Source organism: Rana temporaria, chromosome 3, assembly GCF_905171775.1.
Source record: "Rana temporaria chromosome 3, aRanTem1.1, whole genome shotgun sequence".
Lineage (NCBI taxonomy): Eukaryota > Metazoa > Chordata > Amphibia > Anura > Ranidae > Rana > Rana temporaria.
Window position 1 is genome coordinate 217727032 of NC_053491.1, and position 25425 is coordinate 217752456.

General features: G+C 43.0%; 1 protein-coding gene across 1 annotated transcript in view; it reads left to right on the top strand.

Moving 5' to 3' along the window:
* The window catches only part of LTA4H (leukotriene A4 hydrolase), a 56165-nt gene extending 32370 nt beyond the window's left edge, over positions 1 to 23795 (top strand). Inside the window, exons 10-19 of the mRNA XM_040344240.1 lie at positions 122 to 192; positions 2010 to 2121; positions 4873 to 5017; positions 9767 to 9870; positions 9986 to 10056; positions 14204 to 14258; positions 14340 to 14435; positions 16663 to 16745; positions 21297 to 21401; positions 23538 to 23795. Of these exons, the coding sequence (XP_040200174.1) occupies positions 122 to 192; positions 2010 to 2121; positions 4873 to 5017; positions 9767 to 9870; positions 9986 to 10056; positions 14204 to 14258; positions 14340 to 14435; positions 16663 to 16745; positions 21297 to 21401; positions 23538 to 23658 (963 nt within the window). The 3' untranslated portion in view covers positions 23659 to 23795. The remainder of the gene's footprint in view (positions 1 to 121; positions 193 to 2009; positions 2122 to 4872; positions 5018 to 9766; positions 9871 to 9985; positions 10057 to 14203; positions 14259 to 14339; positions 14436 to 16662; positions 16746 to 21296; positions 21402 to 23537) is intronic.
* Positions 23796 to 25425: the final 1630 nt, after the last annotated feature.

Sequence of the window (25425 nt, forward strand, 5' to 3'; positions counted from 1 at the left end):
GTTTTGTATAAAGTCTTCCCTATAAAATGCTTTTCCTGTATAACATTTGATGTAGGAACTTTCTCAGCACATTTTTCTGTTCCAAAGTATATTATAAGATCTCCTTTTTCTAATTTTGTAGGTCATAGCACATGAAATTTCACACAGCTGGACAGGAAACTTGGTTACCAACAGAACCTGGGAAAACTTCTGGTATGTACAATGCTTGTATTCACTAATCTCCTTAAAGGCTAGCTTTATATAGAGAGAGAGAGAGGGGGCTTTCAGATGGGAAAGAAGGATGTACAATTGTTTTTACATTGTAGATCCACAGGTTGGAATTATCGGAGAACAGGTACATGGGTGGTTATTAGGGTTGTCCTGATACCATTTTTTTAGGACCGAGTACAAGTACCGATACTTTTTTTTAAATGTGTCCCCAAATGCAGCCGTGTCCCCAAATGCAGCCATGTCCCCCCACATATGCAGCCATGTCCCCCCACATATGCAGCCATGTCCCCCCACATATGCAGCCATGTCCCCCCACATATGCAGCCATGTCCCCCCACATATGCAGCCATGTCCCCCCCCCACATATGCAGCCATGTCCCCCCCCCACATATGCAGCCATGTCCCCCCCCCACATATGCAGCCATGTCCCCCCCCACATATGCAGCCACGTCCCCCCCCCACATATGCAGCCACGTCCCCCCCCCACATATGCAGCCACGTCCCCCCCCCACATATGCAGCCACGTCCCCCCCACATATGCAGCCACGTCCCCCCCCCCACATATGCAGCCACGTCCCCCCCACATATGCAGCCACGTCCCCCCCCCCACATATGCAGCCACGTCCCCCCCACATATGCAGCCACGTCCCCCCCACATATGCAGCCACGTCCCCCCCCCACATATGCAGCCACGTCCCCCCCCCCCCCACATATGCAGCCACGTCCCCCCCCCCCCACATATGCAGCCACGTCCCCCCCTCACATATGCAGCCACGTCCCCCCCACATATTGCAGCCACGTCCCCCCCCACATACCTAGATGATGCCGCTGCCGCGTTAATCAGCGTGCAGGGAACATTACAGCTTTCGATGGAATAGCTGTGTTCCCCGCCGCGCCGTGTATAGACACTCCCCCTTGCTCGGGATTGGACAGATCACCTGTCCAATCCCGAGCAAGGGGGAGTGTCTATACGCGGCACGGCGGGGAACACAGCTATTCAAACGAAAGCTGTAATGTTCCCCGCACGCAGATTAACGCGGCGGCGGTGGGTTTGCGGCGGCGCGTTGCGGCGGGGGGGAGGTGGGGGTGACAAGTATTTGGCCAGGCATTGGGGGCACAAGTACTCCCGCAAATAGTCGGTATCGGTACCGATACTGGTATCGGGACAACCCTAGTGGTTATACTAAAGAGTACTCTAGCCACCCAAACAGTTGCAGTGGCTTTGGGTTCAGTGCTCACCATTATTTTGTGTAACAGCTCTGTAAGAGTCTTCCTGGTTTTTTTTATTTGCTGAGATTTTGAGATGGTCTGTACCAAACATGTTCCCTCACTTTTTTTTTTTTTTAGTGTCAGTGTGTTTTTTGCGGTAAAATTTATGGTCAAATAGTGTTGGACATTTTATTTTTGAAGAGGTTCGTCAGTTGTGTAAGGCACAGATAAACTGCTTCTACCTCCTATTGTGTGCAGGAAGGATCTGTTCATTAGTATCTGGGGATGGTGGTGGTGTGCGAGTATCCTGTGCAACTGGCCTGCAGCTGTGTTTTGGGAATAGGGTTGGCAACTTTTTCCCCGCAGGTACAGCAAATGAATGGGCTGCTGTGCCCGTGCAAATGCACCTGCTCAAAACATGGAGATGTGAACCTAGACTAAATGTGCAATTCTTTCTAATATAAGATGAAGACTGAATTCTTTTATTTTTTCTCTCTCCTGATGTGTGAGTGTTAATTTGGTCACTGGCTTTTACCACTTATTTAATAATAATAAAAACAAAAATAAAAAGGTATTTGCTTTATTTCCAGGTTAAATGAGGGCCACACTGTCTATCTAGAGCGGAGGATTGATGGACTCCTCTATGGGGAACAGTTTCGGCAGTTTAAAGCCTTGGGCGGTTGGAAAGAACTTCAAAATGCGGTACAGTAGAACACATTTTACATGTCTGTTAATGTAGTACAAATAATGGTAACCTGAACAGAACTCCATTTATCAGACACAGCTTCTTGTGACTATGGGTTAGTACACTTTGCATGACTTTATTAATGTGACACTTGTTTTGCTTATGACTTTTTTTAATAAATAAATACAGACTAAAGTGATTGTAAAGTCTTGGGGCCAGATTCACGTAGACTAGCGGCGGCGTAACGTATCGTAGATACATTACACCGCCGCAAGTCTTCATCGCAAGTGCCTGATTCACAAAGCACTTGCGATGAAAACTACACCGGCGGCCTCCGGCATAAGCCCGCGTAATTTAAATGGGTGTGTGCCATTTAAATTAGGCGCGCTCCAGTGCCGGACCTACTGCGCATGCTCCGTTTCGTAACTCCCACCGTGCTTTGCGCGAAGTGACGTCATTTTTTACAACGGCGACGCGCGTAGCGTACTTCCGTATTCCCGGACGTGTTACGCAAACGACGTTAGTTTTTAAATTTAGACGCGGGAACGACGGCCATACTTCACACAGCAATCGTATTGCTGTATAAAGTTAGGGCAGGTCAAACGACGACTAAAATTGCGACAGGAAACTAGAGTAGCGGCGACGTAGCGAACGCAAAAAACCTTTGTGGATCGGCGTAACTGCTAATTTGCATACCCGACGCTGGTTTACGACGCAAACTCCCCCCAGCGGCGGCCGCGGTATTGCATCCTAAGATCCAACAGTGTAAAACAATTACACCTGTCGGATCTTAGGGATATCTATGCGTAACTGATTCTATGAATCAGTCACATAGATACTCTGAGTGATACGACCGAGTATCTGAGATACTCTGTTGTATCTCAGCTGTGAATCTGGCCCTTGTATGTTTTGTTTTTTGTTTTGTTTTTTGTAAAAAAAGCAAAAAACATGTTTATACTTGCCTGCTCTGAAATTGTTTTGCACAGAGCAGCCCAGATCCTTCTTTTCTTGGGTTCCTCTTCTGTGCTCCTGGCTCCTCCCTCTTGAGTGCCCCAGCGCAAGCAGCTTTCTACGAGGACACCCGAGCTGAGCTGCAGCTCTACGTGTCCAATCAGACATGGAACTGTGGTTCAGCCCCGCCTCCTCCCTCCTGATTGGCTAACTGACTTTGGTTTGACAGCAGTGGCAGCCTATGGCGCCTCTGCAGTGTCTTGGCCAATCAGGAAGGAGAGTCTTGGACAACCGAGACATTCCTGGTGTTCTCTGGCTAGAGATGGGGCTCAGGTAAGTATTGGGGGGCTGCTGCACACAGAAGGCTTTTTATCTTAATGCATTAAGATAAAAAAAACTTGACTTTACAACCACTTTAATTGGTATACAACATGTTTGTGATAACGGAATAAAATAAACAAGTATGTAATGGTGAAGTGAATATAGTCTAAAGAATAGAAAAAGCTCCAAACTTCATTCATTCAAGAGATTAAAGAGCAATAATCCTCTTGGTTACACCTGATTAGGCTGACACAATTTGCGGGTCGTCGGGCTGAAACCTAAAAATGTTCACTTGGCATAGACCTAGACCCCACTAGAAGAACTTGTATATAGTTGTACTAATAATATATATATTGCATCGCAGATGTCGGCGCTGTATCATGGGAGGGTGGTTACCTAAATGAGGGGTGTTGCAATTACTGATATCTCTCTCTCTCTTTCTCTCTCCCCCCCCCCCCCCCCACCTTCCCCTGCTGGGAGAACACAATGTCTTTGTGTGGTTGCAGGAAAAAAATCTCCATCTATGCCCGGCTTAAGTCAGGGCTCAGTTATTTTTGTAAAGCTCCTAAAAATAAAATCGGGAGATGTTTATAACCTTTTACCACCAAATGAAAGCCCAATTTGTCCCGGGTGGGGGGGGGGGGTATAATCCACCTGGATGCACAAAGTAGTTGCGATATGTACAGTTTACTAACGCATGTTAGGGCCCTTTCACACGTAATGATCCGCTCCGTGTGTCCGCTTTGCTCAGCGGGGATCCTCCGTAAAATCCCCGCTAAGCTGGTAGCTGACAGGGCGGTCCCCGCACACTGTGCAGGGACCGCTCTGTGTTTCCTCCGTTCACCCCTATGGGGAATCGGACGAACACGGACCGTATGTCCGTGTTCATCCGATCCGGCAGACGGAAGAAAAATAGGATTTCTTCCGTCTGCAAATGCGGATCTTTGCGGAGGCGGACAAATTACGGGTGTCAGCGGATGTTCATCCGCTGACACCCGTAATCACATAGGGACCAATGTATGTCCCGTTTTCATCCGCAAACGGACGGATGAAAATGCGGACATACGGTCCGCTAGTGTGAAAGGGCCCTTAAAGTTGCAAAATTGTGCTTGGCCATTAAGATTTTTTTCATCCTTGGGCGTAAAGGGGTTAATATATAAATGGATTCAAATGGAACATGAGATCTGTAAAACATTAACTGTTATACTTTTGATCACTTTCACATACGTATTAATCATAAAAAAAATAAGACTATTTCTGTTTTGAGCCTCAATAGTTTTTACAATATGCCAAGTTGCTAAAGGTAAATGAAAACCATTACTGTGCATTTTTTTTATTCTCTTTAGCATTATTTTCTGGTAATAGAATAACAGCAATTCTAGTCAATAAATCCTTGTTTTCCACATTTTGTAATGCCATGTTTTTTTTTTTTTTCTTTCTTAAAATCACAATTGTTTTGGTAATGGTTTCATGCCATCTTTATTTGTTGGTATTAGATTAACACCTTCGGGGCCAGCAATCCTCTTACAAATCTTGTCCCCAATCTGCATGAGGTGGATGTGGATGCAGCTTTTTCCTCTGTCCCTTATGAAAAAGGCTTTGCTTTCCTATTCTATCTTGAACAGCTTCTCGGAGGACCAGGTTTGTACCCTTTTTTTTTTTTTTTTCCTTCTATGCTGTGACTTCTGGTGGACTTCTGTGTGGGTTCTGTCTTCTGTTGTATGATTCTCCTTAGTTAGGGGCAAATGGCACCTGTGTGTCAAACACTCCTTTTAACAGTCAGGATTTGCATGCAGCAAGTGCCTGGGTGTGGAGGAGTTTCCCTTGTCACAACAGTGGAACCTTGGATTATGAGCATAATCCGTTCCAGGAGAATGCTTGTAAGCCAAAGCACTTGCATATCAAAGCGAGTTTCCCCATAGAAGTCAATGGAAACAAAGGCAATTCATTCTGTATTGACTTCTATGGCATGCAATACCGCATGTGGCCAGAGGTGGGGAGGAGGGGGTGTCGGAGAGCCTCTGCAATACTTGGGGACAGCTCGGCTGATCTCGAACTGAGTATTTCTGAGTGTTTCCGAACCATTCCCAGTGTCCCTGGCGCCCCCTCACCTCGGGCCGAATGCGGTACTGCATGTCCCATTGGCTTGAATTCTGCTAGTTTTGTGAGACGACGCTCACAAAGCGAGGTCAGGATTTTAAATAACGAGCAACTTTTTTTCTTTTTTAAACGCTCGTTAACTGCGTTACTCGTAAACCAAGGTTCCACTGTAGTCCTCATCGGTTTCCCATCTTAAAATGCAGACTTTAGGTACTTGTACTGTATAAAGTTTATTCAGCTTTTTTTCAAGTGGGCATTTTTTATTGGCAATATAGCATGGCTTGTAGGACAAAACGCATCTTCGAAAAAGATGATACACCCATTTCAGACAAGTTTTTTTTATTTTTAAGATGCTATCATCTGAGTTACTGGGTTGGCTGGCAGCATACTTTTCCGATAAGATTGTCATGGAAAGTGGTGGATCCTCTGTGTCATTGAGGTGAAACGGCTGATTAAATGGGCAGACCCAAAAGCATAGGGAAGTGTGGTTCTTGATCATGTGATGTAAGCTCTGACATGGGAATTACATGCAAAATTGAGGATTCTTTGACAAAAAATGATATCCTGCATACAGATGAACAATGTTACCTTCATGCTGCAGAAGTGTAAGGCCTCATTCACACTTGGCGGACTCCGTCGCTACGGAGTCCGCCTGCTCCCGTCAGCTCAGCGGGAGATCTGTCCGCAGATCTCCCGCTGAGCCGACGGATGACCAGCTCCTCTCTGCTCACGGAGCGGGGAGGGGCTTGTCGGGCACCGCTGTCCTCCTATGGAGCGATCTAATGAAAACGGACAGCATGTCTGTTTTCATTAGATATTACCCGATTCGATCTGCATGGACGGATGAGTGAGAGACTTGTAAAGCGCAACACATGCGAACTGAATCGCCTCTGGGCACTGTATCCATTTCATGGGTAAGGAACCCCTTGACCTCATAAGAGATGGGTTTTAATCTTTCTCCTGAAGGCCAAGTGGTCCGACTCCATGGTGGATGGTGGTTGGTAGTGCATTCCACAGGCGAGGTCCCTGGACTGCAAATCTTCAAACTCCTTTGGACTTGTATCTGGAGGAGGTTTTGATTGGTGGATCGCAGAATGCGATTGGGGTTATGGGCTTTTATTTTTTCGCATAGATATTGGGGGGCGTTGCCTTGAATACACTTATGTATTAGACAGAGTGCCTTGAAAGTGATTCTGTCTTTTACCGGCAACCAATGAAGGGATCTCGGTGAAGGTGAGATTGATTCCCATGGTTTTTTCCCAGTCACTAGTCGAGCGGCCGTATTTTGAACGACTTGCAGACGAGTGATTTAGTATTTGGGGAATCCTAGATATAGGGCATTTGCGTAGTCGAGTCTGGAGTTGATGATTGTTCCCACCACGACTGCAATGTCCTCTTTCGGGATAAAGGGCGTGAGTCTACGTAGTAGGCGCAGCAGATGGTGTGATCCGCTGACTACTGACCCTATTTGTGCATCCATTGTCATGTAGGTATCGAAAATGACTCCGAGACTTTTGACTTTGGTGCTTAGGGGTGATAGTTTTACCCAGAATGGGTGGGGGAGTCCATGTCGACGCGGGGTGATTTTTCCGGTTAGCGTGAAACAGGAGAAGAACTGTTTTCGAACCATTGAGTTTAAGATAACTGTTTGTCATCCAGTTATCTATTAGAGTGGGGCATTTCTCTAGTCCATGGATGGGGACGTGGCCCCCATACGTCTGTTTTTAGCGGATCGGGTGTCAGCGAACATGTCTCCGCTGACATCCGAAGCTCCATAGCGATGCATGGAGCGGCCGTTCAGGTCCGTGACAGACGGACCCGAACGGCCCGTAGTGTGAATGAGGCCTAACTGTCATATACCATTCATTCTTTAACCTTTTCACTGCCAGTTTTTTTTTTTTTCTCCACACGATTTAAAGATCTTTTTTAGGCCTGAAGATTGCATAAAGCCCCAAAAAACTATTTTCTGCAAGCAGACACCCTAGGGAGAATATTGTGTTTTCGTGTGTTTTTTTTTTTCTTCCAAACACGATATTGCTGCAAAGGCGATTAACGCCAGTGCCTTAAATTTACCATAGGCAACACTTTAAAAGCCCCCCTATTGGGCACGTGTTTAGCGCTACAGAGAAGGTCTGGTGCTATAAATGTTGCTCCCACTCTGGCGTGCATGGCGACATGTGCATTTCAATTAATGTTTTTATGCGTAGGCACCCCCAACGTGTGCGTTTTTTTTTTTTATGTTTGTATGCGCATATACATTATATTGTCAAAAGAATTGGGACACCTGTCTTTACGTCATGCACATGACCTTTTAATGGCTTCTGTATGGTTCAATATTGAGTTGGCCCACTCTTTGCAGCTATAAAAGCTTAACATTTTCTGGGAAGGCTGTCCACAAGGTTTAGGAGTATGTCTATGGGAATGTTTGACCATTCTTCCAGAAGCACATTTGTGACGTCAGGCACTGATGTTTGAGAGAAGGCCTGGCTCGCAGTCTCCACTCAATATCTCCCAAAGGTATTCTATCGGGTTGAGGTCAGTCAAGTTCCTCCACCCCAAACTTGCTAATCCATGTTATTTATATTTTATTCACACCACTGATCTGTCTCACTGCAGCCTCCTGGAAGCATTGAGGTGGCACAGTGGAGAATGATGTTGAGAAGGCTTCAGCCATGTCTGGAGATGAAATGTTTAAAATTCTGTATTCTGTCGGGCATTATCGCGTAATATCACTATACAGTGGATCCAGAAAGTATTCACATTGCTTCACTTTTTCCACACGTTTTGTTGCAGCCTTATTCCAAAATGGATTAAATAATTTTCCTCAATTCTACAAACAATACCCCATAATGACAACGTAAAAGAAGTTTGTTGGAAATCTTTGCAAATTTTATTAAAAAAATAAAATCCCATTTAGAGAAGTATTCACAACCTTTGCCATGACACTTGAAATTGAGCTCAGGTGCATCCTATGTTCACTGATCGATCGTGCTTGAGATCTTTCTACAATTTGATTGTAGTCCACCTGTGGTAAATTCAGTTGATTAGACATTCGGAAAGGCACACGCCTGTTTATAGGAGCCCTCGCCATTAACCGTGCATGGCAGAGCACAAATGAAGTCCAAGGAATTGTCTGTAGATCTCCGAGACAGGATTGTACAGAAACATTTTGGGTCCGAATGAGCACAGTGGCCTCCATCATTCCTAAATGGAAGTATGAAATCACAAGGACTCTGGCCAGGCGGCCTGCTCTAGGAAAACTGAGCGATCGGGGGAGAAGGGCTTTAGTCAGGGAGGTGACAAAGAACCCGATGGCCACTCTGACAGAGCTCCAGCATTTCTCTGTGGGGAGAGGAGAACCTTCCAGAAGAACAATCATCTCTGCATTACTCCACCAATCAGGCTTGTATGGTCAAGTGGCCAGACAGAGTCACTCCTCAGTAAAAGGCACACGCCAGCCTGGAGTTATCCAAAAGGCACCTGAAGGACTCTCGGACCATGAGCAACAAAATTCTATGGTCTGATGAAACAAGGATTGAACTCTTGGACTGAATGGCAATTGTCATGTCTGGGGAAAAAAACAGGCACTGTTGATTACCTGGCCAATGCCATCCCTACAGTGAAGCATGGTGGTGGCAGCAGCATGTTTTTCAGCAGCAGGAACTGGGAGACTAGTCAGGATAGAGAGATGAATGCAGCAATGTACAGAGACATCCTTGATGAAAACCTGCTCCAGAGCACTCTGGACCTCAGACTGGGGTGAAGGTTCATCTTCCAACAGAACAAAAAGCATGCAGCCGAGATAACAAAGGAGTGGCTACAGAACAACTCAATGTCCTTGAGTGGCCCAGACGAGAGATCTGAAAATGGCTCTGCACTGACGCTCCCCATCCAACCTGATGGAGCTTGAGAGGTCCTGCAAAGAAAAATGGGAGAAACTGCTCAAAAATAGGTGTGCCAAGCTTGTGGCATCATACTCAAAAAGATTTGAGGCTGTAATTGGTGCCAAAGGTGCTTCAACAAAGTATTGAGCAAATGCTGTGAATACTTTTATACATGGGATATATTTTAGCCTTTTTTTAAATAAATTTGAAAAGATTTCCAATAAACTTGTTTCACATTGTCATTATGGGGTATTGTTTGTAGAATTATGAGGAAAATAATGAATGCAATCCTTTTTGGAATAAGGCTGTAACATAAAATGTGGAAAAAGTGAAGTGCTGTCAATACTTTCCGGATGCACTGTACTATAGCTGGCACAGCATTATGAATTATTGTTTTGTTTTCCAGATGTGTTCCTGGGTTTTCTGAAAACGTACATACAGGTGTATGCTTACAAGAGTGTAACTACAGATGAATGGAAGAACTTCTTGTATTCCTATTTCAAAAACAAGGTGACACAATAACTTTAATTTCCAGTAACCGTGTGTGTGTGTGTGTGTGTGTGTGTGTGTGTGTTTTTTTTTTCTTACATCTTTTACTTTTGGTTATTTACTACTCTTTATGTAGGTGGACCTTCTTGACAAAGTCGATTGGAATGGTTGGATGCATACACCGGGTTTGCCACCAGTGCAACCAACGTAAGATTCTCTTCAAAATCTAATGTGACATTTAAAAAAAAATAAACTAAAATCGAGGTGAGGTGTCATGTAAATTCCATTCCCCTCCAGTTACATAATCTGCTTAACCACTTCCCTACCGGCCCATAGTGAAATGATGTCCACAAAGAACCTCTGCCGTTCAGAGTGGACGTCATATGACGTCCTGGGCTTTGTGGGGGGGATATCTGAATGATGCCTGCAGCTAGAGGCATCATTCAGATATCCTTCTCTTGTGCCGGCGATTCTGCACAACGTAAGAACTATCATAGCGGCGGTTCTGCCGCTAGATCGTTCTTACAGGCGGCGGGAGGGGACATCCCCCCTCCCGCCGCCATCCGGTGCTTCTCCGGGCTCTCCCGTGCCATCGGGGGCCCGGAGAACGAATCGTCCGGCGCTCGCAGGAAGCATAGAGATGACTGGTGACCAGATGGTCACCAGTCATCTCTATGACCGTCGGAGGACCCGGGCGCGATGTGATGACGTCACGCCCGGGTCCCGTAAGTAAACAAAGCCGCGATTGCGGCTGCTAAGCAACAGCAAGCATGAGATCGGTGAATTTTTTTTCACCGATTTCATGCTTTCCAGCCTGGAGGAGAGATGTGGGGGTCTTATTGACCCTGCATCTCTCCATAAAGAGTACCTGTCACACACATTCCTATTACAAGGGATGTTTACATTCCTTGTAATAGGAATAAAAGTGATCAAAAAAAAAAAAATTTAAAAAAAAAGTGTAAAAAAAGAAATAAATATATAAAAATAAAAAAAGAAATAAAATTTATTTTTTTTAACGCCCCTGTCCCCGGTAGCTTGCGCGCAGAAGCGAACGCACGCGCAAGTCCCGCCGACATATGTAAACGCCGTTTAAACCACATATGTGAGGTATCGCCGCGTGCGTTAGAGTGCCAGCAACAATTCTAGCACTAGATCTCCTCTGTAAATCTAAACTGGTAACCTGTAAAAATGTTCAAAGTGTTGCCTATGGAGATTTTTAAGTACCGAAGTTTGGCGCCATTCCATGAGTGTGCGCAATTTTAAAGCGTGACATGTTAGGTATCTATTTACTCGGTGTAACATCATCTTTCCTATTTTACAAAAAAATTGGGCTAACTTTACTGTTTTTTAATTTTTTTAATTCATGAAACAATTTTTTTCCAAAAAAAAGGCGTTTGAAAAATTATTGCGCAAATACCGTGCAAGATAAAAGGTTTCAATGACCGTCGTTTTATTCCCTAGGGTGTCTGCTAAAAAAAATATATAATGTTTGGGGGTTCTGCGTAATTTTCTAGCAAAAAAATTATGATTTGTACATGTAGGAGAGAAGTGCCAGAATAGGCCTGGTATGGAAGTGTGTATAACTGCCCTGTATGGAAGAGGTTAAGTTGTATACCTGAGACTTTAATGAGCCACATGTGGCATAAGTAGACATTTTAAAAATAACTTTTTTCAAAACCCCAATACAGTTTTATAAATGAGCTGGTATAGCCAGCAAATATTCTTTATCCTAGATAGCGTAATTTTCTTCCATGTCCAGTTAAAAATGTAGCCTGACATGTCTTTTAGGACTTGGGTTCACCATACACATTACAATCTTTTTATTTGCCAAAATATATTATGAGGACCTACTTAAACTATATATTTAGTTTCCAGTCCATGCAAGAAAACTTGTCACTTTGACTACCCAATCATGTGTGAGGGGAAATTTGAAAACCACAGTGAGCTTTTAAAAATATTCTCAAGCGGTGAAAAGTGGACCCCTAAAGGGAGTTTTATGAGGCAGTTGCTATTCTAAGCAGACCATACACAATATATAGAATTTCACACTTATTCATGCTGAAATTCCATCTGAGTGGCCCTGTTGGCGCCACCTTACTCGACAAACAGATTTTCAATAGACTTTTTTTTTTAAAGAACCCAGGCAGGAACATTCTAGGCTACACATCACCTGCTTTCTAATCGGGGGCAATATTGTTCAGCTACAGACTAAAATGGCCATAATACAGATCTGTCCATCCATACGGTTTAGTGAGGATGTGGGTATCCAGTCCTGCAGGTCTGAGTGAGAGGGGTGAGGGAAAGGGGAACAGAGGAATGAATATAAAATGATAAGGAATCACAGGCACTGAGGATAGAGAAGGGGGGGAGAGGGTCAAGATGATATGTAAGGCCGTGGGAGAGCGTCATCCCACGACCAGACTTTAGGAAATGCAAGGTTGTTTTATGTTGTTCAGAAGCCCTCTCCTTTGGATCCCCATCATGGATTGATGTTGGGACCCAAGGACTCATGGCTCCACTCTTGATTCTGAAGGTCGAAGGGAGGGGAGGAGTTGACAGGGAGAAGTATGGCTTATAATGGCCGGAATATTTTTGTTTACTTCCCTTTTATCTCTGTTGTTGAATGAATGAATGAATGAAAAGAGAGACTATGTTTAGATAAAATGATTGGAATTGTTTACCTGTGTTATTAATGTTATCCCTAATGCTCTGTATAAACGAAGGAAAAAAAATGGAAAAATAAAGGAATTGGAAAAAAAAGAAGATCCCCCTGTCACTGAACACAGCTCTGTGCTATTTACACTCACACCTGTCTTCCGTGAGTCTGAGCCGAACGGCGGCAGTCAATCACTGGCTGAGCCGTCGCGTGCCCCCTCTACCAGTAGATGCAGTCATTTGATGTGGTGACTGTATTTTAATTTTACCTGGTAATCAAAACACACATCTAAGGATATTTCGCTCACTAATCGATGTATCTTTGGAGGAGAAGGAGTGCAATCTAGCGCAGTAATTTTGGAACACCTCCCCTTCCTCTCTCCTGTTCCCCATAACAAAGGTGGGGTTTTTTTCAGTCTGCAGGGAACAATGCTGATTGCAGCACTCAAAGTGATCAGGTCACAATCTTTTTTTTGACTTTGCAAACAGATACTGGTAATTAAAAAAAAAAAAAGAATTTGTTATATTTGACAAACCCAAGGTCAGTGACTCACTGGGTAGTTGATCAGGGATGACGTTGACAACGCAGGACATGCACATTTAAAATAAATGGTCAGTAATGGCTTCAATGTCTCATCTCTGATTTGGCTTGTTCAATTAAGCTTTGACAATAAAACCTAGATGCTGATTGGATTCTGTGTGCACCAATTGTAGTAAATCCCCCCTCAGTGAATTTTGATCAAGTCAATCGGATTTGTATAGGCAGGAACATTTTTGCAGTTGTTTAGGCATTTTTACAGCCTAGGCTGAACAAAAATGTTAAATATGTATGGCCAGCTTTAAGGCCAGTACACACTAGTGTGTGTGTGCGTGTGTGTGTGTTTTTTTATTTATAAAAAAAAAAAAAAAATTCAACCCAGCAGGCTGCATGGGGGAAAAAAACCTCAAAGCTTCGGAGGTACCGATGTACTAACTATCTGACGCTTGCACAGTGATCTCCCCTGCTGTTCTACTGTGTACTGACAGGACGGCTCCCCACCACAACACTCCAGGCAGTGTACTCCGCCATTTGCTGAGAGCGCTGATCAGGAGCTGATCTGTAGACCATTTTCAGTTATCCCCCATCAACAGAAGTTGGCCTGGCTGCAGTATAAATCGGCCAAATGCCACCCAGCATTCGGCCCCTGTGCACTAGGCTTAATTGGCAGATATCAATCCATCCACAGTCACACTAAAATTGCATATTTTGCAACTTGCTCAACAGCAATCATTCCATCCTTCAGTCTTTAGGATTGACTTGGTAAACAAGGGCAGATTTACACTGTTCATGTGTGTTGCAGCGTGTGTGGTACTGCACATGCCAAGGTGTCACTGGGCTCATATAGTTTGCAGTTTCCTTTCGCTCTAAACGGCAGCACATGGATGTGAACCAGCCCCACAGAAAAGCGTGGAGTTTCTACTTGTCTGTTTTCTTGCTGCATGAAAGTGTGGTATACATGTGTACTATTCAGTCTTTTCAAGCTGTAATCTACTGATGGTGGGGGTCCTTTAAAAGCTGGAGGTGCATAATCGTCCCAGGATCCAGCCTTATTCCTAAATGTATCCGCCATTTATTACTTTACATTTGCTGCCATGGTTTTGCTCTTAAAGTAAGTTAGGCAGACCACCTGAATGGGGGTTTTTTCTTTTTGTTACCTAGGTATGATATGACCCTGGCTAATGCTTGCATTGCACTCAGCGACAGATGGGTTGAGGTAAGTGGCATACACTTTGCATATTTGTCTTGTTGCTACAATGCCATTTCATACGGAACATGCAATTTGATGTGTTTCTAGGCCAAAGAGAGTGATCTGAACTCATTCACAGCAGCAGATGTGAAAGAATTATCATCCCATCAGCAAATTGAGCTCCTAACTCTCTTGCTCCTTAAGGTAATTGCTGCTGCTTTGTTGCATTCTACAATTACCAGTTACAACTGTCATGGTTTATTATGCAAAATGAACTGTATGCTTCCCATTCTCAATTAAGTTGTCTTTTGATGGACACAATGAGCCCCTGGTTTTATTATAAGAGGGTAGATAAGAGTTGGATAAGTAAAATGCACAGAACACAGTTGTGTAGTTACTCTTGTTCTAGCAATGTTGTTATGCTAATGTTTCCTACTGCATTGGTCACTCAAAGGACCATATCACTGATTTGTAGCCAGCTGTAATACTTGTTTAAACAGCTTATAATTACTGGTATCCCATAATCAATAGAGGCTTCTGTGGGTAATATGATTAGCCACTGACGTTGGCAATTTGTTTAGCTAGCTTCAAAGGCTGCAAAGAAGTCGATCACTAAGTGACAAAGCTACAAATCTATGTGACTTTCTCCCGCACCAGAAATAAGGGGAGCAACGCTGTAGCTGGTATGAAGTCATTCTTGCGACAGGACCCTGAAGCATACCTAAAATCGGGACCATGCAGAAAATGGATAATTAAATGTGTTTTGACTGGAAGTGATAATTAGTGCAAGAAGAGATTTTCCAGCATGAAACATTAAAACATACAGCCTTGCGCTACTAATTAACCATGTTTGTTCTGAACTTGGCCATGCTCCCAAGGCTGATGATATACTAAGCCGTCTACTGTCTTGCAGCCTTCACAGTTACATGACTTATAAATGCAATACTTTTCTCTTTGTTTTTTTTCTTGAATGAAAATACCCAATAAACATAATAATAAAAAAAAAAAAAAAACCTACAGCCTTAGTATGCAAAGCATATCCGTAGCCATAAGGATTCTCTTTGCTGGAGATAGATCTGTACAAGAGGGACTCTGACTGGGCGAGTACTAAATGTCACCGGATTAACCATGTTCAGGAAATGCCATGTCAAAGACCAAACAGAAAAGTGTTAAAAAAAAACAACACTGGTCTAAAACCTCCACTGAAGGTTAGACAAGGAGGTACGGTTGCTCCAACCTTGTATACTAGAAACTTGGTGGCATTGCTATTTAAAGGGGGTGTAGACTGCACCCAGATGACACCCAGGGCCGGATTGCCTCCGCAACTGTCACTAACAGAGTGGAGAGCAGGAGGCAGAACACTTCTGTACACACAGGGGGAGACACCAGTGCTGAAAAGAGGGTGGGAACTGCTGGAGTTAACTTTCCAAGTTAACCAGCAGGTGATTTTTGCTAGGACCACCTACCAACCAATCACCAGTTTGCTAATATGAAAAAATGAACTGCAGAAGCTCCCATCTTTTCATCACTGCTGTATCTCCCGCTCTGCATGCTCTAGGAAGGGGCAGGGCTGCGGAGGTTGTGTAATGTGAAGGAGGGGGACTGACAGGGGTGCCAGAGGTGCAGTGGGCTGTGCAGGGGCGGACTGACAACTCATGGGGCCCCCGGGCAATAGATTATGGGGCCACACATTATACATACACAGAGAATACACATACCCACACTAAAAGGGTACTGGAGAGGTGGAGCAGCTATGATCTTGGGGTTTTTAAACAGATTTTTACATATGCCTCGTTTCCACTGAGCGGATCGGTTCGGTACGGTACGCTATTTTGGGTGTTTCCATTATGAAAGCGTGCCATAAAAGCGAACCGTACCGGACCATTCTGGGTCCTGCTTCAGATGTGGGGCCATAGAAATGGAACGGTTCCATTAGGGCGGACCTACAAATACATCTCACTGATTGGTGGACACACTAGGCATTTTTCCTAAATCCTGTATGGTCCCGACGTTCCGATTTGCAGTGGAAACACTCACGAGAATAGACCGGTCCATTCTAAACTGTTCCAAACATACTGACCCGAACCGTTCCGTTCAGTGGAAACAAGGCAATACTGTCACTGGTTTTACTGAGACTGGCAACCCCTAGTATCACTGGGCCCTCGGGCAGTGTCCGAGTGCCCGAATGGTCAGTCCACCCCTGGGGCTGTGTAATGCAAAGGGGTGCCAGAGGTTAAAATTACTAGAATTTAGCAGGTATTCTGAGATAATTTGCCTCCCAATAATGTTCTATGTTCAAAAGCGTAAACATTGCATAGCGTTACCCATTTAGTTCTAGAATTTGCTCCAACCTCCTGAAAAATAATCGTGTAGTATTTTGTATAAAAATCTGAGGCGCAGCGTTCCATCTTTTTTTATTTTTCTGTTTTAGGATCCCTTGCCCGTGTCCCATGTGAAGCGCATGCAGGAGGTGTACAACTTCAATGCTATAAAGAACTCAGAAATTCTCTTCAGGTAAGACTTGGCCTGATAACATAACAGATGAGAATGATGCATAAATGCAAGCTCTGTTAGCACTGATGTACTAATTCATGAGGCTGTAATTTGTGTGAATGAAAATAAGAAATATTTCAGGAGTGTAAGGTTCAATAGCAGTATTTTGCAGTATCATAGCAGTATTTTGTGTGAAACATTTGGTATTACACAGGGGGTCTATTTTTTTTTTTTGTCGCAGGCATTGATCTAGGCTTCAAGAATTGTCCTCTTATCTCTAATGACTTCCTATAATTATCTTAGCCAAAATGTATTTTTTTTCTGAAATACCTCAATCAGAAAAAAATACATTTTGGCCATTCAAAAGAATACAGGGTAAATTTGTGTAGCCTGGATGAATTCTTGTGACATTTTGTCTAATGAATAATTTATAACTAGACCCCATAGAGTACATGGAAATTCTTGAGGTGACATGTATATTTTACCTGTCTTCTGCTGCTATCTATCGGATATTTCATGATCTGCCATGTAGCTCATTTTTCTGTATGTCAGGCAGTGCAAGTAGCGACTGATGAGATAAAAGGATAAGCCACCTAGAAGACTATAGTGTGTTTTAGCCAGGCTGAACTGACCCATAGAGAGAAGGAACACAACTAAGCAGAAGTGCAGAATGTACATACAGTATATATTTTTAAAAACTATAAAGACTTATTTTGCATTTATTAGATCTTAAGTTGAAACTGGCCAAAATTGTTTTCCAACTGGTTGGAAATAATCACAAGGTGTCGGCTTTCCTTCAAAGCTTCAATGTATTAACTGATTGTCCTAAAATCAAAGCTTCATAAAACTATTGCAAAACACTCCTGAATAGGAGTGTGGACCTTATCCATCACATGCTTTCTGGGGGCAGTATGGAAGAGGGTGGCGATATGGAGGTGCAGGAAACGGAGGTAGGTAGATGGTGGGTTACAACACAGAGTAGAGAGGCTGGTTGCATGATATCGGCTCAGGAATGGCATTGCTAGAGCAGACTACTACCCCTAACTGCCAGGGGAATTGCTACTCTACTCTAGGAAGGATGGGGCAAGGTTACAGGCAAGGATAGACAGATGCTGGTTGTAAGGAACTCATTAGACAGGCAATCTGTCACAAAGACTGATCACTGAACAGTATGTTGATTGCTGGGGGGGGCTTTGGTTTGGCACATTGTGGATTGGATTGACAGATTGCTGTGTGGGGCGGGAGTGGACCCAGCTGCCATGGTACACATTGGTACAAATGAGAAAGTCGGAGGAAGATGGAGCATCCTAAAAAAAATGATTTCAGGGACTTGGAAACCTATCGGTAAACAAGTGGCTGAGGAACTGATGTAAGAAGGAGGGTTTTGGGTGCAGGGAGAACTGGTCTGACTTTGAGATTGGCTACCAGCTCTATAGACTGTGCCTAAATGCAGATGGTGCAGCTCTGTTGGTGAAGAAGGCCAGAAAGTTGGAGGAACTTTTAAACTACGATGTGGGGGTCAGAGTAAGGTATGCCATGCAGTGAGCAAAGGTCAGAGTGTACAGATGAGGCAAAGTCAGGGGGCAAGTGGGCTTCAAACCAGATGAAAACCTAAAAGGACATTTTAAAGGCGTGCAGGGATAAAATGTGTGTGTGTGTGTGTGTACAAAATTAAAATGCATGTACTAAAAATGCTAGAAGCCTGGTTAATTAAGTGGATGAACTAAAACTTCTAATGCACAAGGAGGATTTTGACCTTATGGGGAAATCATAAACCTGGTTTGACAACTCACTTGACTGGAATGCGACTGCCCGGGGGTACTCCCTGTATAGGGGGGGGGGAAGAGGAGAGCGAGAGAGAGTCAGACGTTATGACTCTCACCTGCTATTTCTATCACATAGTATCATTAATAGACTTTTCACACAAACACTTTCCTTTACTAAACATAATTGACATGTGAATTCCCTACCCCTGAAAAAAAACAATCTGACCTTCCAGACTTAATCAGTACAATAGACACAACACAGTATTGGCATCACAGCATCACACAATGGACAATAGAATGTCTTTCAGGAGTCTACGCAATTAACACCTCAAAAGCATGTGTCCCCCCATTGAATGAAAACACTCCATTTGGAGTCACACTTTAACCACTTGCCCACCAGGTAAATTCTGGCACTTCTCTCCTTCATGTGAAAATCACAATTTTTTTGCTAGAAAATTAATCAGAACCCCCAAACATTATATATTTTTTTTTAGCAGACATCCTAGGGAATAAAATGGCAGTCATTGCAATACTTTTTGTCACACCGTATTTGCGCAGCGGTCTTACAAGCGCACTTTTTTTGGATAAAAATCACTTTTTTGAATTAAAAAATAAGACAACAATACATTTTGCCCAATTTTTTTATATATTGTGAAAGATAATGTTACGCCGAGTAAAATGATACCCAACATGTCACGCTTAAAAATTGCGCCCGCTCGTGGCATGGCGTCAAACTTTTACCCTTAAAAATCTCGATAGGCGACGTTTAAAAAATTCTACAGGTTGCATTTTTTGAGTTGCAGAGTAGGTCTAGGGCTAGAATTATTGCTCTCACTCTAACGATCGCGGCGATACCTCACTTGTGTGGTTTGAATACTGTTTTCATATGCGGGCGCTACTCGCGTATGCGTTTGCTTCTGCGCGCGAGCTCGTCGGGACGGGGCGCTTTAAAAAAATTTTTTTGGGTTTTCTTATTTATTTTTATTTAGTTTTATAATTTTTTACACTGAAAAAAAAAAAAAAAATTGATCACTTTTATTCCTATTACAAGGAATGTAAACATCCCTTGTAATAGAAAAAAGCATGACAGGTCCTCTTAAATATGAGATCTGGGGTCAAAAAGACCTCAGATCTCATAATTAGACTTAAATGCAAAAAAAAAAAATAAAAAAAAAAAAATGTCATTTTTTCAAATGACAAAAAAAAAAATGTTTCTTTAAGAGGCTGGGCGGGACTGACGTTTTGACGTCACTTCCGCCCAGCAGAGCTATGAGGACGGGTGAAGGAGATTTCTCCTTCAGTCCCGTCCCCGCTCAGCTGCCGGACACATCCGATCCCCTCCGCCGCTACCGACGGCTCCGGTAAGCGGCGGAGGGCGCGGGAGAGCGGCGGGAGGGGGGGGGGGCCCCCTCTCCCGCCACCGATAACGGCGATCTCACGGCGAATCCGCCGCGGAGACCGCCGTTATCGTGTACACCACCGCCCCCTGAAAAGATGAATGTCTCGGTTGTGGCAGCAGCTGCTGCCGTTATCGAGATATTCAACTTTAAAAAGGAGGACGTCTTTTTGACATGGGGCGGTGGTCAAGAGGTTAACAACCTGTAAAATTCCAAGATATCCTGCAAAAACATGAATTATCAGTAATGTCCCATCTCATGTCATTTATACAGTAATTAATATTTCTCAGTCACCCTATGCCCAAAAGGGGCACAGGGTGACCCTAGACCCAAGAGTCATTAGTGACACTGGCACAGGAGTACCCCCCATCCTTCAAAAGTCTCGGTGTCACGGGTCATTCCGTTACAGGCATATTTTCTGAATGGTCTGGAGTTGTGCACAGGGTGCCCCAGGGCAAATCTAAGCGGGGTAATAACTTTACAACAGGATATAGCAACTTTACAAGAAGACCTAGTTAAAATAGTGTGGTGGGCAGCTATGTGGAAGATGAGGTTCAATGTAGGAACATGTAATGTACTTGGGAACTAAAAAAATATGCATTGAAGTTGCACGCTAGGGGGAGAACATTTGAGGATGGAAATGGGTCTGGGGGTCCCACTAGATGACCGACTCTGCAATAGCATGCAAGGCCAACAGACTATTGGCATGCATTAAAAAGGGTTTTTGCCCAAGAGATTAACTAATTCTATCACTTTACTAAATTTTGGTTCGGTCGCATTTTGAGTATGCCATGCAGTTCTGGTCACCAGTCCTCAGGAATAATGTGCTGGAACTAGAGTCCAGAGAAGGGCAACAAAGCCAATTAGGGGGCTGGGGGACCTCAGAGGAAAAAGTAAAAACATTTTAAACGTATTCTCCCTGGAGAAGCAAAGCTTAAGGTGGAAATATGATCACGCTATACAAATCCTTGAATGGTGACAGTAACTTTAATCTTTGGTCTCCTAAAGAAGACATGCAATGAAGTTACAATGAAGTTGAGCAAGAAACGGTTCAATCCTAAACTGCATAAGGGATTCTTTACTGTTGGAGCAGTAAAGATGTGGAACTCCCTTCGACAGTTGGTGTAGATACTGTATGTAAAAGGGAAAAATAAAAACTTTTAGATGTGTTTTGTAGTGAACACCATGTACTGGCATATGGAAAACCGCAGTCATGCACAGACACATTCAGGTTGAACTACTATCTTTTATTCAAACTAGAAACTATGTAAAATATGAATTACTAATATAGTTTTTTTTCCCCCACAAATAAAAATGTATCTATATAGCCCAGGAGCGCTACATCTGACGTTTTTCCTGGATGACATTATCAACTAGAAAGCACTCATCATTTCAATGTATTTTTACAGGTGGCTGCGTCTCTGCATCCGTGCCCAGTGGGAAGATGTGATTCCACTGGCACTGAAAATGGCAACAGAGCAGGGACGGATGAAGTTCACTCGCCCTTTGTATCGGTAAGAGATGGGCGTAGATTTTAGTTGATGGATCTATATAACACAATTTTTTCATTTTGAGCAGCAGTTCTTATGCCGCTTGAAAGGAAGCAAACTTATGCACTTGACTGTTTTCTAGCAATGGTAACTTACCACTAACACAAAAGGGATGGAGGGTAGGTTGCAATGATCTATTTTCTTTACATTATATTTCTAAACTTGCCGTGTGCACAACCAGCATTAAGCTACATTTGCACAGGTGATTAGACATGTAATGGCAAGAATCAAAGCGCATCCAGCAGTGATCAATGCAGGTAAATGCTGGCTGTGTGAACAATCACTGATGGCTACAGCCACCAGTGACTTTTATTAAAGTGTAGAGGCTTGGAAGCCAGAGCTAGCCACTCTCGCAGTTGGTAAAAACGCCAGCAGAAATCTGCAGATTCTTACCGCTGCCATTCATACCCTGGCTAAGGGCCCATGTGAATGTGACCTTATAATGGCCAAAGATTGTGTGTATACATATATATATATGTGTGTATATATATATACATATATATATGTGTATATATATATATGTATGTGTGTGTGTGTGTGTATGTATATATGTATGTGTGTGTGTATATGTATATGTGTGTGTGTATATATATATATATATATATACACACACACACATATATTTTATATATATATATATATATATATACACACACACAATCCTTCTCCTGCCCTCAGACTCCTGTTTTGAGTCATTCTAAACACACAAAGGGACAGTAACCATAGAATCAATCTTCTAACCTGTTTAAATTATTGGTCCTTCTGAGAATCTGGATCCATTAAATCCAAACAAATGGCCAAACTAGGTGACTGTCCTCATGAGTTGCATTTAAGCCATAAGATGTATGCATGTCATTAGTGTAACTTATCGTAGATGACTAAAACTTTGTTGTAGGTGATGTACATTATAAACCAGCCTATATAGCAACCTTTACTCCTTTTGCCATTTGTCCTGTAAATGCTTGTTGCCTGGCTGTCGGGTTCAACTTCAATAAAGTCAGAATCGCAGATCTGAATGAAGCATGCAGACTGATACTTTAAAGTAGATCTCCAGGTCTAAACTGTTTACTAAGATGCGTCAGCTTTGTGCGCTGTATGAACGTTGTGTAGCCTCGGGTATATAAAGTGTGCTCCGGCAATAGGACAGGGACTTAAGTCCCACTCCCAAAACAGGCTGAGCTTCCATTCATTGGCTGAGGTGGAGAGGCTGGCATTATTCAGCCTCCCTAGGTGGGGCACACAAGCGGTTATACCCATTTCATGTTTTTACAGATCTGAATGCAGCTGTATAGTTTTCTATGAACCCTCACACAGCTACGAAAAGATCTTTAAACCTGTGCTGTGTTCATATATGTTTAATAATCTGTTTATGCAGCAAGTGGTGATAACAATTACACGTGTACAGTGCTTGTGCACTCTATTAGAGATACCCGTGTCATGCAATAGAAGTAGTATGCTAGGCGACAGAAGCCATCAGTGTCTTGGCAACAAAGGGCCATTAAGCTGCACGCATGTAAAAGTGGCACAAACACTACATGCGTACAAAGCACTTTAAGGATCTTTCTGTCAGTGAGATCCTGTATAGTATTCGCTGTATTTTCATACAACAGTGTACATGAACCCTTAGGCCGAGCCTAATTTGATTTTGCATGGCTAAAGGAAAAAAGTATAAGATTTTGTCTTGGACTGTAACAGTGATTTAAAACGGTGGAACTCACGAGGACAACCAAATGTGTGGTGTATTAAACATTGCAGAATTTGGGCTGCAGTGGCATCTAAAGGCTTATTTTAGTCAATAAATCCTGCATGTGCCAACTGAAGTTACATGATCAAAATCGGCTCTAGTTCCTCATGGCCCAGAGCTGCAAGCCAGGATGCAGAGCCACAAGCTATGTAGCCTTTAAAGGACGGAGTGGGGGGGCTCTTGACATATGCCCAGTAAAGATCATTGTTCTGGGTAATGTTGGTACGAGGACGGTGGGACAGGGTGAAAGAACACCTCCATTTTAAATCATATCCTTAAGTATGCACACCTATTTTATAGCGGCTCAAGTGTTTGTGGCCATGACCAGACTCTACTGTATATTTTTGTTTTTGCAGGGACCTTTACAACTTTGACAAGGCGCGCGATCAAGCTGTGAGCACTTTTCTAAAGAATCGATCCTTCATGCATCCAGTTACTGAAATGCTGGTTGCAAAAGATCTTCATGTTGAAGCCTGAGAATCAAGTACCATGTTAAACATTTCTATGAATTTCTGCCTTAAGCTTTATTCTCTCAAAGCGCTAGTAAAGAAGAAAACATTTGTAATAAAAGAGGCTACAGAACGCTGCAATAAAAAAAAATACTGAACACCCCACCCAGTCTTCAAGACAAAGTTATTTTTCAAGTTATTCTCCTGCTTTAACAGGCCAGCGGACTACTTGATGCAGAACTGCTTTTAGTATATAATACTGACCACTTTTACTTTTTACCATTTCATTTTCTTGGAAATAATGTCCCTAATAGATGTGTTCATTACATGAATCCCCAAAAAATGCAATTGTTCACAAATCCTTACAGGAAAAATAAAATTAAAAAGGCAAGCATCTTTCATACGATTAAAGCAGAACTCTAAACAATCAGTTGGGAGTATATTGGGGAGTTACTTTTATAGCTGCAGTGCAAACTGTGCCAGAGTATAGTTCTATCCATAGAGCACTGTGTATTGAAACAGGGATTGCTGGTGTGGTTGGCGGGGGAGTGTGCCCAGGAATACTTCCGAGCCTAGTACACACTAGAAGATTTTTTTTTTTTTTTTTTCGTTCAACCCAGCAGGACTGAACGAAGAAAAAAAAAACTGACTAACCATGCTATGTTAGTACATTGTATAGGAAGCTGGTGTCCAATTTAACTTGATATCAGTCTTGGGTGGACTTGTGTTTCATTTAGAAATGGAAAAATAATTCTTCAAAGATTAGTATAGCACAGAAATCAGCACCACAGCAAACAATAGACTTTACAGGAGTAAATAAATTAATTTTATTGACAGTTGCAAATGTAAAAAAAAAGCATTTTAAGTGTGTAATATAAAACTCTTCATAGAATAAACTTGTGTGCTTAAATGGGCCAGTTAGTCACATTAAAGTGGATGTAAACCCAATTCATGAAATTTGAGCTGGGCACATAGCTGCAGTATTTTGTTATCTCTCTTTAACCACTTCCCGACCGCCTCATGTAGATATACGTCGGCAGAATGGCACGGACAGGCACATCAACGTACCTGTACGTCCCTGCCTAGACGTGGGTCCGATCGGGACCCCCCCCCCCCCCCGCTACATGCGGCGGTCCGATCCCCTCGGGGAGCGATCCGGGACGACGGCGCGGCTATTCGTTTATAGCCGCTCCGTGGCGATCGCTCCCCGGAGCTGAAGAACGGGGAGAGCCGTGTGTAAACACGGCTTCCCCGTGCTTCACTGTGGCGGCGTATCGATCGAGTGATCCTTTTTATAAGGGAGACTCGATCGATGACGTCAGTCCTACAGCCACACCCCCTACAGTTTTAAACACACACAAAGTGAACACCAACTCCTACAGCGCCCCCCTGTGGTTAACTTCCAAACTGCAACTGTCATTTTCACAATAAACAATGCAATTTAAATGCATTTTTTGCTGTGAAAATGACAATGGTCTCAAAAATGTGTCAAAATTGTCCAAAGTGTCCGCCATAATGTCGCAGTCACGAAAAAAATCGCTGATCGCCGCCATTAGTAGTAAAAAAAAAAAAAAAATAATTAATAAAAATGCAATAAAACTATCCCCTATTTTGTAAATGCTATAAATTTTGCGCAAACCAATCGATAAACGCTTATTGCGATTTATTTATTTTTTTTTTTTTTTACCAAAAATAGGTAAACGAATACGTATCGGCCTAAACTGAGGAAAAAAAACTTTTTTAGATATGTTTTTGGGGGATATTTATTATAGCAAAAAGTAAAAAATATTGCATT